Below are 13,138 nucleotides of genomic sequence, written 5' to 3'. Positions count from 1 at the left end.
CGGCAGCTAACAGGTTTCATCATGCTCATTTGTATGTATTGCCTCCCAGCACGCTGACTAATTACACTTCAGCCTGGCCCACTTCAGGTAAACTCGAGTGACCTGACCTGAGGTGTGGTTCATTTGTAAAACTGGCAATGGGCATTCTACAAAACTGTTTAGGCACACTACAGAGATGAAAGACTTTTCTACATCAAGCCGCTTGGCACATTCTCCACTCGTAAACCTAGTATACAGCCTGTGTCCGTTTTTGAGTTGGGTCGCAAGCAGCCATTATGAAACTTAAAAACAAATTTTAAAAAATCCCAGGGTCAGAGCAGCGTCATATAAAAACACATAAGTTCTAAAGAGGGGAATCTGGGGCATTACGAGTCCACAGGGAATCCGGATGAGGCGCCACAACCACAATAACGCCATCTCTGTCCACCCCCACAGCCAAGTCACAGGTGAGTCAGGACAAAGGAATATAAAACATATTAAATGGAGATTGCACAACTGCTCTGAGGTGTGCAAAATGTCTCCCTCCACCCATCTCTTTTTTTCTCCCTTTCTCTCTGTTCCTTTATCTTTCTCTCTCTTTCCCTGGGAGAAGACATAGGCTACTATCGTTTCAAAGTGCTACCTTTCACAAACCCATCAGAGGTTTGAATAAAAAGGCTCCAGTGCTATGACACTGCAGATGGCAGAACTGTGAGGAGAACAATAGGTGGGCCAAACATAACTGTTGATGTCTGTAAGCTGATCTGGACATCCTACCCGCTCTCCTCATTTGGCCCCGAGGGAAAAAAAATACCATACCACCACTTTGATTTAGCACATTCATATTTCTTTGGTAACCTTAAAACCCATGTTTCACTCAGGTCTAAAATGGAAGTTTGGGCTCAGCAGAGCTCACAAGTCATCTTTATTTTTATCATGAGAGTGTTACCAACCAGTGGCCTGAAAGGGTGAGAGCAACATGACAATTAGTGCCTGAATGTTAGTGCCTGTGAATTAGACAAAAAGACATATATACATTACACAATACATTATGCTAACAGAGCCCAGAGAGTAAGGCAACTCCAGCTCAGGTAAAGAAGTGGGCCTACTAGTCTTGACCATAGAAGATACAGTATAGCCACGTAACTAAAATTCTATCTTTTCTTTAATCCATGCTCTATGATATGATTTATTAAATATTTACTGTATCATATGCAAACCATGACCTCAAACAGGCTAAAGAGTTTGTTTTGCAGTACCATGAAACGTTAGTGTTGACTCTGGGATTAAATATTCCAGTAAAGCCAGGCTTACTGTACGTAGTCACATTCCTAACAATTGTATGAGAACAGAAAACTTCAGTTCTACCACTGGGAGAAACATGCTTGCCAATTTCAAATTAAGTTGGGAGTCACTTACAGCATGTATGCATACTCCCAGTAGATATGCACAACACAACATGGTAGTTTTAGATCATACCAGCTTGACATAATGTGTACATTACAGACAAATACACTATTTTTATTGTTATTATTTTCAACCATGTCCACCAGACTACCAATATGACCTACAAGTCTAACCAGCCAATGCTACAGTCAAGAGCTTCTTTAATGCATCTACTAGTGGACATGCATTAGATGTTCCTAGCTTGATATCGATTATGGTAATGGTCTGAGATACCTGTAGCTTAGTTTTGGATTTCATGTTATCAGATAGCACTCTTGGCAACTTCCTGTTATACACAGTGTCAGTAGATTTAGGCAAAGAAAATGGACTGGCACTGCGCAGAACTCCTACACTCTGCAATTTAAGTGAGAGAGATTGACCATTTTCCCCTGACAGGAGGCAACTCTCCTGTGATCAACAGGAGCATGTTGAGTAAACAGCTGTTTAAGAAGACAGAGGCATCAGTTATTTTTAAACTTGTCAGCAAGTGATGACAAATATATTGACCAAAACAAGTTCCATGACAATTTCTCATACTGTAAACTGCAAATAACTCCATTGGAATGGGGGCAACGCATCCCATTACTATATTAGGCTAGGGTATGAAGACAGCCATCTTATCAGACCAGATAACTTTCTTGATCATTCATAAAAAGCTAGGAAACTATCAAACTGAGATAAATAAAATACATGCACATGTAAAGTACAGCCAGGTAAAACTTTCAACAGGATATAGACCCCCCCCCCCCCACACACACACACACACACCCCTTCTCAAGGTGAGATGTGTGTGTTGATGTTACCTTGAGACTGTTGCTGGTGGCACTGGTGGGAAACCACTCATGCATTGTGTTGCTGGTGGTTGAACAGACTCAGGGGTGTGCACAGCAAACATTGGAAGGGGTCATATTTTGACTCAAGGCTGATGCCTTTTTTAACTGTGGCTTAATTAGCGTTAACCATTAACCACTTGTGACTTTCTGCAGTATAACATTAAGACACAGGTGGAGGGTGCTTACTCCTGTGGTTAGGGGCCTTTCTCTCAGAGTCGGGCACCACAAGGAATATGAGGCCCGTCAGCAGCACAGCTCCAACATGCAACTGGCTGTGAAATGGTGACATCAGAGGTGGGAGGTTGCTAGATGCCTACATCATGTTTCATCACTCAAACAAGTCAGTGCACATTGTGTCTATTCCACTCATAACTGTTTGCATAGACAGAGACTGCAGCAGTGTAAGACAAAAAGGCCTATAACAAGAAAGACTCATGTCTGCATATCTCCTCCTTAGCATTCAGCTTAACAGTAAGAGTGTAGTGCATCAGAACATATGAGGAAGACGCAAAAGACTACCTGAAGGGGCTGTAATGGACTATCATTTTCCAAAGGGTAACAATGGACTGGATTCATGATTGATAATGGAATTGCTATCACCATTTTAAACGACAGCTGGGTTTGCTGGTAGAGCCATGGTCAACCATTCGTCTCAACCATTTTAAAAAATTACTCCCGTTTTCAGGTACAAGAGTCCTCCACGGGCAGAGATAAAGCACTCACTGGCTGGTTGAATCCAGTAGAGAGGACAATCCCATGACCAGGCCGCTGAGATAACAAAGATCACCGTCACACTTCAAAAGGTCCATCTGGGCATTCCTAGGACCATTCACCTTCACTGGATCAGGGATCAGTAAACTTAAACCCCCTCCAGGGAGCCCAGCAATAGGAGGTGAGAGTCTGTAGGTCACTGAAAAAGCTGGTGCATGGACTTAATAGCAAAAACAGCTAGGTCTATTCATAACTATATACAGCTTGAACAGACCGCTGAAGTCAAGACTGGCGTTTGATGGGAATGCCACAGTACAAAGGTGTTTAAACAGTGAAAAGCTTAAGACAGGGTAAGCGCAGGGGAAACAAGCAGCATATGTCTTAAGTAGACCGACAATAACCCTACTTAGATCTCAAACATAGGTATTGAAAGATACAACACAAGGCTGAAAAAAATGTCCTTTCTGTTTGACATTCGGATCGAAATGAACACAGGGAAAGAAAATGTAATTTCACAATAATATTTTGCATGAAGTAAGCTGCTTGCAACTTCGGTAATTCAAAAGGATATTTGACTTTCAAGGCATCTTGAAGAGGATAAATATAGCTATGTTGTTGCATGTGGACCATACCTCTTAACACATTGATTGAGCAAATAGTGATCTATTATTTTTTCCTGACAGAGGAATTCTGAATAGCAAGTGGATAATATGACATACAAATAATGTTACAGAACTTTCTGCAGCATGCATAAACGTTCAAAATGTGTCTGCAGTAAAAAAATTAATTTAAAAAAAACATGCATAAGCTCTAGATCTCCTGAGGAATTCAAAATCGTTTTATGAAAACAATCCACTAATTATCAACTAACCGACATCTTCTAAGTGTAAGATGTTTAAACAATTTTTAACAAATTTCATTTATTGTACTACCTGATAGGGAGTTAGTTATTGAGACATCACCATCCTTTAAGAATAATGCACATGGTAATTAGATAATTGGCCACATAATAAGATAGCATATCTTTTTGGCAACTGATAACTGCGAGGGACCTTTGTATCGATCACTACAAGAGAAGTTAAGACACAGATGATGACTATCAAACTTTACTTCATCTAATCAATTAACAGGGCATGCAATTTTCCACTAACCCATTTAAACCCATAATTTCAAAACTCATTGTTATTTTGTTATAATGCCATCATGCCACCTTTAAAACCATTGTAAGCAACACCTGCTAATAGTTCTACCCCTGCCTCTGCCTCCACTTGCTCTTGACAGATCACTGTTGCCATTCTCAAATTTGACTGACATGCTGGTGTCCTAATCCCGCCTTTGAGCTTCTGATTGGTTAACAATCAAATCTTGCAAACCTCAGTACAGACCATCTCGCATTGAAAGTCCTGGCTCTGGGAATGTATATCCATAATAAGATAGGACTCTACTTTTTTTTTTTTTTTTTAAAGTATTTAGGCTACTGTCTATTTTGCTCAATTAAAAATGTGTTACCAGAATTTTCATATGCCATCGAAATAGTCAATTGGAGAAGCTAATTTCTTTTCAATCTTTCTAAATCATAGCTAATCCAAGTGAAGAAGATTGGAAGTGTGTGTGTGTCTGAGTGAGTGAGTGAGTGAGTGAGTGAGTGGGTGGGTGAAGTTATGCTCTGCATGTTATGAGTGCACAGATCAAAACACATTTCCTTCGCATGTAGATCTTTTTTATGCTTATTCTAAAAATTATTTAGATAGATGTCGAGCTCAAAGCATCATGTTGTACTGAGCTCAATATCAGAGGAGAGGAGCTCATCAGTTTGCATCGGCTAGATAATGAAAATCCCCCTGAGGTCTCTGCAAGGAGAGATGTCAGGGAGGAGGACAGGTGCTTTGATAAGAGGGAGAACCAGTTACACAGTAGCAATGAACAGTAAAAAATACAAGAAACTGGGTTGAATAGTGTGCATTCGCACTGGCACTGATGTTAAGAGGGAGGACATCAGGTTGAAGAGTGGGCTAAAATAACTAAACTTTTTTCATTTTACGCCCCGAATATGTGCCACTTTTATTATCTTGTGCATTATAAACATAGTCTTGCCTGAGTTTGGGTAGAAATATATCAGCCTACAACCTCAACAATGCTTAGCATCCTTTCCCAAGGATGTCTTATGTGGTAACTAACAAACACAAACACACACACACCTCAAATATATACACACACTGCCCACCATGTGAATTACAGCTAAAAATACACTTATGAGTCTCAACTCCAAGGCGTCTTGCCATCCTTGGGGAATGCTCAACCGTATGTTCAGCTACGTCTCCACACAGCTCTGTTTCCATGCAGCGGTCACGTGAGCCGGCTCCCTCATTAGCATGCTGCCTGTGGCCAGGGGCACCCAACACACAACAGATAACCAACACAGAGGACGTGACACATAGACAGACACACACATGACAAACATTCTGCAATGAGGCAAACCTCATGGTGGAGAAGTTTGGCACACATGAGAAGCCGATCCTAAAGCCTTCTCTCAACCTCTCACTCTGTTCTCATTACAAAAGTTGGATAAAGATTTCCTGAGGCTTTGCACAACTCCTTTGGATTATGATTATGTAAAACAGTTAGCCACTCAAGCAAGGCCTTTTCCTAGGGCAAAATTGCATGGTGGAAAATAAAAAGATGAAAACAAATAAATCCCTTGCTGCCTCAAAAACGTGCCTCAACCACTTCCCAACAATGGATTTCCAATGCTTTGCCCTGTAAAAACATAACGCCAACAAACTGAAGCTTCAAACCCAGGATCGATGTGGATCATTCCTTCCCATTCACAATAGCCTGAACATTCCTTTGGGTTCAATGTGTCAAGCTAAACTATTATGTTGTAGTTGGCAATCCAAGAATCCAGCACACTTCAATACAGAGTGTTTTCAATAAACACTTAAGCTACTCAGAAAAAAAGAAGCAAAACATGTCCAGGCCATCTCTGCGCACATTAATAAAGTCTGATGTGAAACCAGCTTTCGATATTTATTCACACTTATACTATCAGTCGTCACAATACCAGTGAGAACATTCTTCAACCCTTTCCAAATGCATGCATGCACTTCACACAGGCAAACACACACACCTCTGTGCCATTCTGCCATCGTGGCAAAACCGCTATGCCTGTGGCATTTACTCAGGGCACCTCCACACTGGGGAACAGAGAGCACGTTTGTGTGCCCGTAGACCTGGGCAGCTTTTCAGCATTCCCTCTCACTGTCCCCCCCTCTGCGTCAACCAAGAACAGGAGAAAAACAGATGCATTTAAGGAACTAACTTAACTGTGCAAGGTGGACAACATCTGGTCATCCATGCTTTTTCTCATGGGCAGATCTTAACAGAAATGCAGGTGAAAAGATTAATAAAGAAACTGAAAACAGGCAAAAACATATCAAACAGAGTGTCAAAGGAAACACTTTCACTGATCTAGGACAACTGCTGAATTGCAACAAGGAGCTTAATATCTCCCTCGAAAAGAACAATCAGTTACAACAAAAACTGAGTGAAGGAGAGGTAGCCTACACGAGTGAGGGAACTGAATAAGCTTTACACAAGTGGTTTTCACTACATAGTCCAGCTGGCAGACAGTCCCCGACAGGGACTCGTGAGAAATGTTTTTCTTATCAACACATTTAAAACAAATTACTTAAAAACCAAAATGGCACTAGAAAAACATCAAAACACTATATAGCGCCAGACCATAAACAGTAAACCTCCTGATCAGTTAATAGCATATCAATGGCCAATGAGAGACAGAGGCCTGTACAAGAAAACATTGAAAGCCACCCAAGGCAAGGTTTGCTGTCTGCACCTCAGTCATGCTCAAAATACTTCAATAACAACAACTGCAGCAGCCATCAGTGAACCTTTACCCAGGATTACCTACAGGCTTAGTCCTTATGTAATGCCAGCTGTACCTAGGTATTTAGCCTGGATACTTATTTTATAATGCCCCAAAACAGGATTACTTTTTGGCTAAAAAAAAGAAGTAAAAACCTACATCAAAAGTGCCAAATTGCTGTAGGTGGATGAGTCATAAGCCAATCAACTATGATAAGACAAGTTTTAGCATTGCCAGTTTACATTCGACACAAGACAGTCGTGACAAAATCAAAATTAAAGAAATAAAATCTGAGAACAGTTTTGTCTCTTATTTTGTCTGTCATTATGAGCTTAGAACTATGCCAGAGGAAGTACCCAGGGAAATCAGCAGTTTTTTTACAAGCAATACGAAGAGATAGAAACACACAGGAAATTGAAAATACACCAAGGGAGAGTGCTTGCCTGGAATCTGAAGTCTGGTGGATAGACCATTGTATTTACTTACAGTGTTTTTCTTATTCTGTATATTATGTGTATGACTATCATAAGCTAATGGATGCCTAATTTTCCTCCAGGAAAATGTATCTATCTATCTATCTATCTATCTATCTATCTTCAAACAGCAGGAGAAGGCATAAATATTGAACATGAGTCATAACTAGTCAAGAGGGAATGTTTGAGGCAATCATTGCCTTCATTCTGTTATTGTTGAGGTGCACACAATAGGTAATGTACATTTCTGTTAGCTAAACAGGTCAGTTTGATCCACTGAAACCAAAACACTGTCCTAGGGCTTTGGTAAACAATCATAAAGAATGTCTGAAAGAATGCCATTCCGCCACAAGGTCATTTTGTGATTACCTCTTTCTTTCATAGATCTAAATGTGGTCAGCCTTGTTCAATCACTTAAATGTAACAAAAGCTTAAATCCAATGTAATCAAAACTTTTATTTACATTCAGTTTTTTAATCACCAGATTAGGGATCATTTGTCATTCAGCATTCAATGGTTTAAGGAATACATTTCTTTAATGGCTTCTTTACCTTTATCCAAAACCAATTTCACCAGGTGACACTGGTTTGGAAGTGAGGCGAAACCCATACACACATAAATTGCTGACCCCCTCTGAGTCATTACAGATTAGGTGAGGTGAGAGCAAGAAGATGTAGTATATAGTTGAAATGTAAGCCACGCTTGTTTTTATTGGCAATGTCCTCTAGAGCAAAAATGTGCTTTGGTGGGATCAATGTCAACTTGACTTCAAGGATATGGCTACATCATGACAGTGAAATGCATCAAACTGAATGCAGAGCTGGTATTCTTGTTAAAGTTTTAGTTTATAGTTTTGACAATAGGCCTATTAACCTTTGAAAATGGGCAACCACTTAGGAAGAAGATTGCACAATCAATGAAACAAAAGGTTGTATGCTTCCAACAAAAAGATTGTGAAAAACTAGGCTACTTGGTTTAAAGACAACACAATAGTGAATACAATTCACTGATGTGATCATGCACTTGACAGCTATTTTAGGCATTTAAAGCAGTTAGCTAACATAGCCTGCAACACGACAAAGTAAATAGATATGTTCAGTTAGACATAAGAATTTCTAGCCTTATTTTCTAAAAATGGTATTCTGAGAAACGTTTTCAAAACTATCTTTCGAAAAGTCTCGTGTCAGACAGCCATCCGTTATTAGACCACTATAACATATCCAAAAAGAGGCCATCTTACTTACTATGAGCGGCGGCAAATCGTTTAAAAAACTCAACGTGGCAACTCGCGACCCACAGCCAAATGGTAACATTCTATCTAAAATTGATCAAGCGTACTGCGAACATTCTATTTTGTGAAGATGAATATAGAGACTGGTCAATGAAGAAGCAGAAATGCCTTAGGTAACGCACAACAGATCTAAAGTATCCACACAGGCGTGCTGAAAATGTAATGTGAAACTTTGAAACTCTAAACTCTAAAACTCTAAATTAGCCATTACGCTAGCCAGATACCTCTGATGAACACGCTACTACTGATATCCTCAGAATATGTGAGGAAGAAACAGCAGATGCTGAAATCCCGAGAGAGAGGTCATATTAGTGGAGTGGACCAAATACAACCTGTGCGTTTTATTAACGTGTTCAACATCACCAGTGTCTTTGTCAGTTTCTTAAGAGTAAGAGTTTATCCAAGTCAGTTTAGCCTAACGTTTAACTACATTAACAGGGAGGATTGACCCGCCCCCTCAAGTATTAAGTTTACTGAGACGCTAGCTAGTCAAGTTAACAGCTAACGTTAAGTCACCTGAGACTGTATGCAAACATCACTCACATATGTGAAACGACAAGATATTCACAGGACATTGACATAGCACGTTAAGAAAAGCCTGCCCAAGAAAAGAGATATCAGACAGTAACTGCGTGACATAGTGAGGCTTGCTAATGATCTTGACAAGCTAGCTAACGTTTAGTCAAGTTTACGTGTGGTAGGAAAAGAAAACAAACAACGCACGCACGCACGCACACACACACATGCCTGAATGAACGCACACACCGTAAACTATTTACTAAACTTAGCAGGCATACCTTCACTGAGTTCGTGATAAAACAGAAACCCGAACAATGGTGTAAAGCTAACTTTACCTTTAGAGTAGAGGGACTTGGGCGAATTAAGGTCGAGGTCCGCACTCAGAAGAGATATGAAATCAGAGGGCATCGCAATCCCTCTCTGAAGAGGTGGGAAACTGGTCAACAGCTCTTGAAATGTGCCAGTGCTATAATATCATCTGGAAAACACGTCAAAATAGGAATTCAAAGTATCTGCTACAGGAGAGAGAGAGAGGCAGATTCGTATGCATCCGTTTACATATCCTCGCTATAAGGTACGGGTCTCCGTAAAATGACTAGCCTACCTACGAGTTTCCAATGTGCTCTGTTTCCTGTGCTGCCCCTCCCACCTAACGCAGGCGCGTCAACCAGGACAGGCTGCACAGATATGTTGAGCATGTTTCATTCTGTGTGTTGCTGTCAAAAGATGAAGGTCATAGGTCATTTTTAGAAAACTGGCTTCTGGTTTTATTTTATTAGGCCTATATTTTGGCCACTTTAGGCCTAGATTGGGACAGTTCTGGACAGTTCTGTTTGCAATCCAAACTCACTGCAAGCCTACCTATATACATTTTCATCAAAAAACTACTCTCATTCGAATTATATCAGCCATATATAGCAAACTGATGGCACTCTCACACTCTACTCTTTCTGATGTAAAATCTCAGTGGGAAGGGGAGCTGGGGGAGCCTATCCCCGAGGCATCTTGGGAGGCCACCTTAAGCAGAGTACAACTCATCAATTTGTGCAAGGCATGGACTATTACAATTTAAGATTGTACATCGCATACATTGGACTAAACTCAGATTATCCAAAAGGTTCTCGGAACACTGTTACACTGTACACTGTTGTCCAAAGTGACTTACTTATGTCAACTATATTACAAGGGACACTGTCCTCAGAGTTAAGTGCCTTGCTCAAGGGCACAAAGGAAGCCAGGATTGAACCCACAACTTTCAGGCTATTGCACGGTAATAAGTACTTTCAATTAGTCCCAAAGCTGTCATCACTGCACACTCTGTGAGTCAATGTTGATGGAATCATGGGGACCTGTCCGCAATTTCAAAATAACCTTACATGCTACTCTCTCATTTGACTTAAATGTCAAATCACTCACCACGTCCATCTTATGTGTAGGATCCACCCTATAGGCTTAGACTCTGGTTCATATGTTCTTCGCTTTACACCTTGATAATTGGAATACACATCCACATGATCTACCTAAAATGTGTCAACTAATCTATGCAATCAAGTACTGTTAAAAGAAGAAAAACAAAATATGTGTTGTTTTTTGTTGTTGTTAGTTTTTATCAGGTATATGAATGCATCATGCATGCATGTAGACATAGAAATATGCAATAAACTTACATAGGCTTATTCCTAGGCTTCTTCTTATTATTATTATTATTGCAGTGCATGAAAATGCACTGTACTGTTCTTACTAGGCTTCTTCTTATTATTATTACAGTGCATGAAAATGTTATCCGAATTTTTCTTAATATTATTCTTCTTCTCACGCTTTTTGTGCGTTTAATACAGCTTCAACCGTTTAACTTAGAAACTTCATTCAAACTGCGTTGCGTAGGTCTTACTTATGTGACTTCAGCTATGTATTTTTCAACTTTGTAACTTTTATACTTTTTATTAAAAAAAAAACTAATAACATTTCCCCATTGACTTAACATTCGATTATGACATCACAATAGAGCAATTAGAATCCTATGCCAGGTGTTCAGGCCACCTGGAGCCACATGTCTCAGGCTTTAAGCATACAATATGGCCAAAGATCCTTGATTACTAATTGTCGAACGTTTGCGCCTCTCGCTCCGCTTTAACCCTCTCTGATATGGCTGTATTGAGACTGCAGATCAGGGGGTCAGGATTTGAAGGGTTAGCTTCAGCCACTTAGCATGGCATTTGGCCGCCGACATTTTTGAAAACATGGCATTACATGGTTGCAACCTCCGGCACCAGGTTTTACATGCTGATTGGTAGATGACAGCTCATGCAGGAGTTTAGTGTTGGGCACGAGCGTCCTCGCGCGTCCACGTTGGTTTGCATTTCTGGAAGACGTCAAATAAATAACTACCTACTTGGATTAAGCTACTGATATTTGTTTTAGTGCCTACATGGTTAGGCTGTATTATACCGGACTTTGTGGTTAAAAGAAAAATTAAATGTTGTCATATCAGGATATTATTTGCCTTATGTGTGGGTTGACAAGGTAACTGACTATGCATACATTTTAGCAGATGCATAGCAATGACCTATATCCAATTATTAGCCTACTCATTGCGTTGTGTATGAAAACTATTTTAAAACGTAGACTGTAGTCCATGACAACGCAACGTCTGGATCATGTAACCTGTCTCCCCAAGTGATTTAAAACGAAACAAATGTCAATTACTTATTTAGGTTGCTTTCTTGCAACACTTACATGATTAGGCTATGCATTTGATTTAAATGGCCAGGCTTCCAGTCGAGGCAAAAGCCAAATATCAACAACAGTTGCAGACTCTTGAAATGCCTGCTCGAACTACCCGAGGGATGTGCGCTTCTATCGGTAAGTTTAACTTGGGTTGGTTTCATTTCGTCTGCCTGCAAATGTAGCCTAGGTTTAACAAGCTGCAAATTCACACTGGGTGCAGCAAAAATCCCAGCTATCCACAAGTTTCTTACATCCCATTTCTACTTAATTATAGTCATTTTCGTTGGGATAGCCTATTGCGTAATAGGCCTACAACCTGTCCAAATATAGCATTTAGGAATCATTATTTGTGTAGCCTAATAAGTGACTCAATATTGATTCGCATTGTTTATTATCACATATGAACATCACATTAAATAACCTAGGACTTAAGACACAGGGCAAACGTCTACCACCACTCCCAAAATGTTATCCCAACCAATGAAATAAGTGAAGCGCGTTCCCGAACAAATTCTTTTACTCTGAGGGAATGTCCAATCTTCATCAACGACATACCGTTGTACCTGACGTTAGGCTTGTTCGACTTCGGCTGAGTCTGACTTGGTCTGACTTTCTACGTAAACGTGATCTTCAGAGGCTAGCCGGGAGGAGCTACAACAGAGGGCAGCTCATCCCGGACAGGCAGGCTACAGTCTGAGACTCCCGCGATATTTTAAGGCCATGTGACATGGTGTCACGATGGTAAGTCCCTCCCCGGCTGACAGAAGTCGGACAGAATTTCTAACCAGCAAGCATTGCGTCCATCCCAGTATGCATTGTGTTCAACCCAGCATGCATCACATCAAGTCAGATCTGCACAGATCTGCCGCAAGTCGAACTCGCTTGTTCGACTTCGGCTGAGTCTGACTTGGTCTGGCTTACTACGTAAACGTGATCTTCAGAGGCTAGCCGGGAGGAGCTACAACAGAGGGCAGCTCATCCCTGACAGAAAGGCTACAGTCTGCCTGACGTGACTCGCGGGAGATATCGCGGAATGTTGTTTGCAATAAACACAGCAGAACTTTCATTCTTACTCATTAAAATGAGCATGATGACTGACGAAATAAATTCTTATGATGTAGTTTAAATAAACCACTGCTGTCATACAGTTAACAGGCCTGCATTGTAGCACATAAATTCAATATCAAGTGTGTCCCCTATATGTGTGTCTATCTATTTAGCCAACAGCAGAAAATAACAGAATATCCAAACGTTTTCAGTAGGCTAGCCTACCATT

The 13,138-nt window shown here is 40.5% G+C and overlaps 1 protein-coding gene across 2 annotated transcripts in view; it reads right to left on the bottom strand.

The window, feature by feature from the left end:
- Positions 1-9,746, bottom strand: part of nfat5b (nuclear factor of activated T cells 5b) — a 45,463-nt gene extending 35,717 nt beyond the window's left edge. For both annotated transcript variants that reach the window (XM_042062301.1, XM_042062302.1), the window contains exon 1: positions 9,471-9,746. In XM_042062301.1, the coding sequence (XP_041918235.1) occupies positions 9,471-9,543 (73 nt within the window). In that variant the 5' untranslated portion in view covers positions 9,544-9,746. The remainder of the gene's footprint in view (positions 1-9,470) is intronic.
- Between the last annotated feature and the right edge of the window lie 3,392 nt (positions 9,747-13,138).

This window comes from Alosa sapidissima, chromosome 14 (assembly GCF_018492685.1).
Source record: "Alosa sapidissima isolate fAloSap1 chromosome 14, fAloSap1.pri, whole genome shotgun sequence".
NCBI classification, from domain to species: Eukaryota; Metazoa; Chordata; class Actinopteri; order Clupeiformes; family Clupeidae; genus Alosa; species Alosa sapidissima.
The sequence above is the reverse complement of the archived record's forward strand: the minus strand, read 5'-3'. Positions and strand labels throughout refer to the sequence as shown.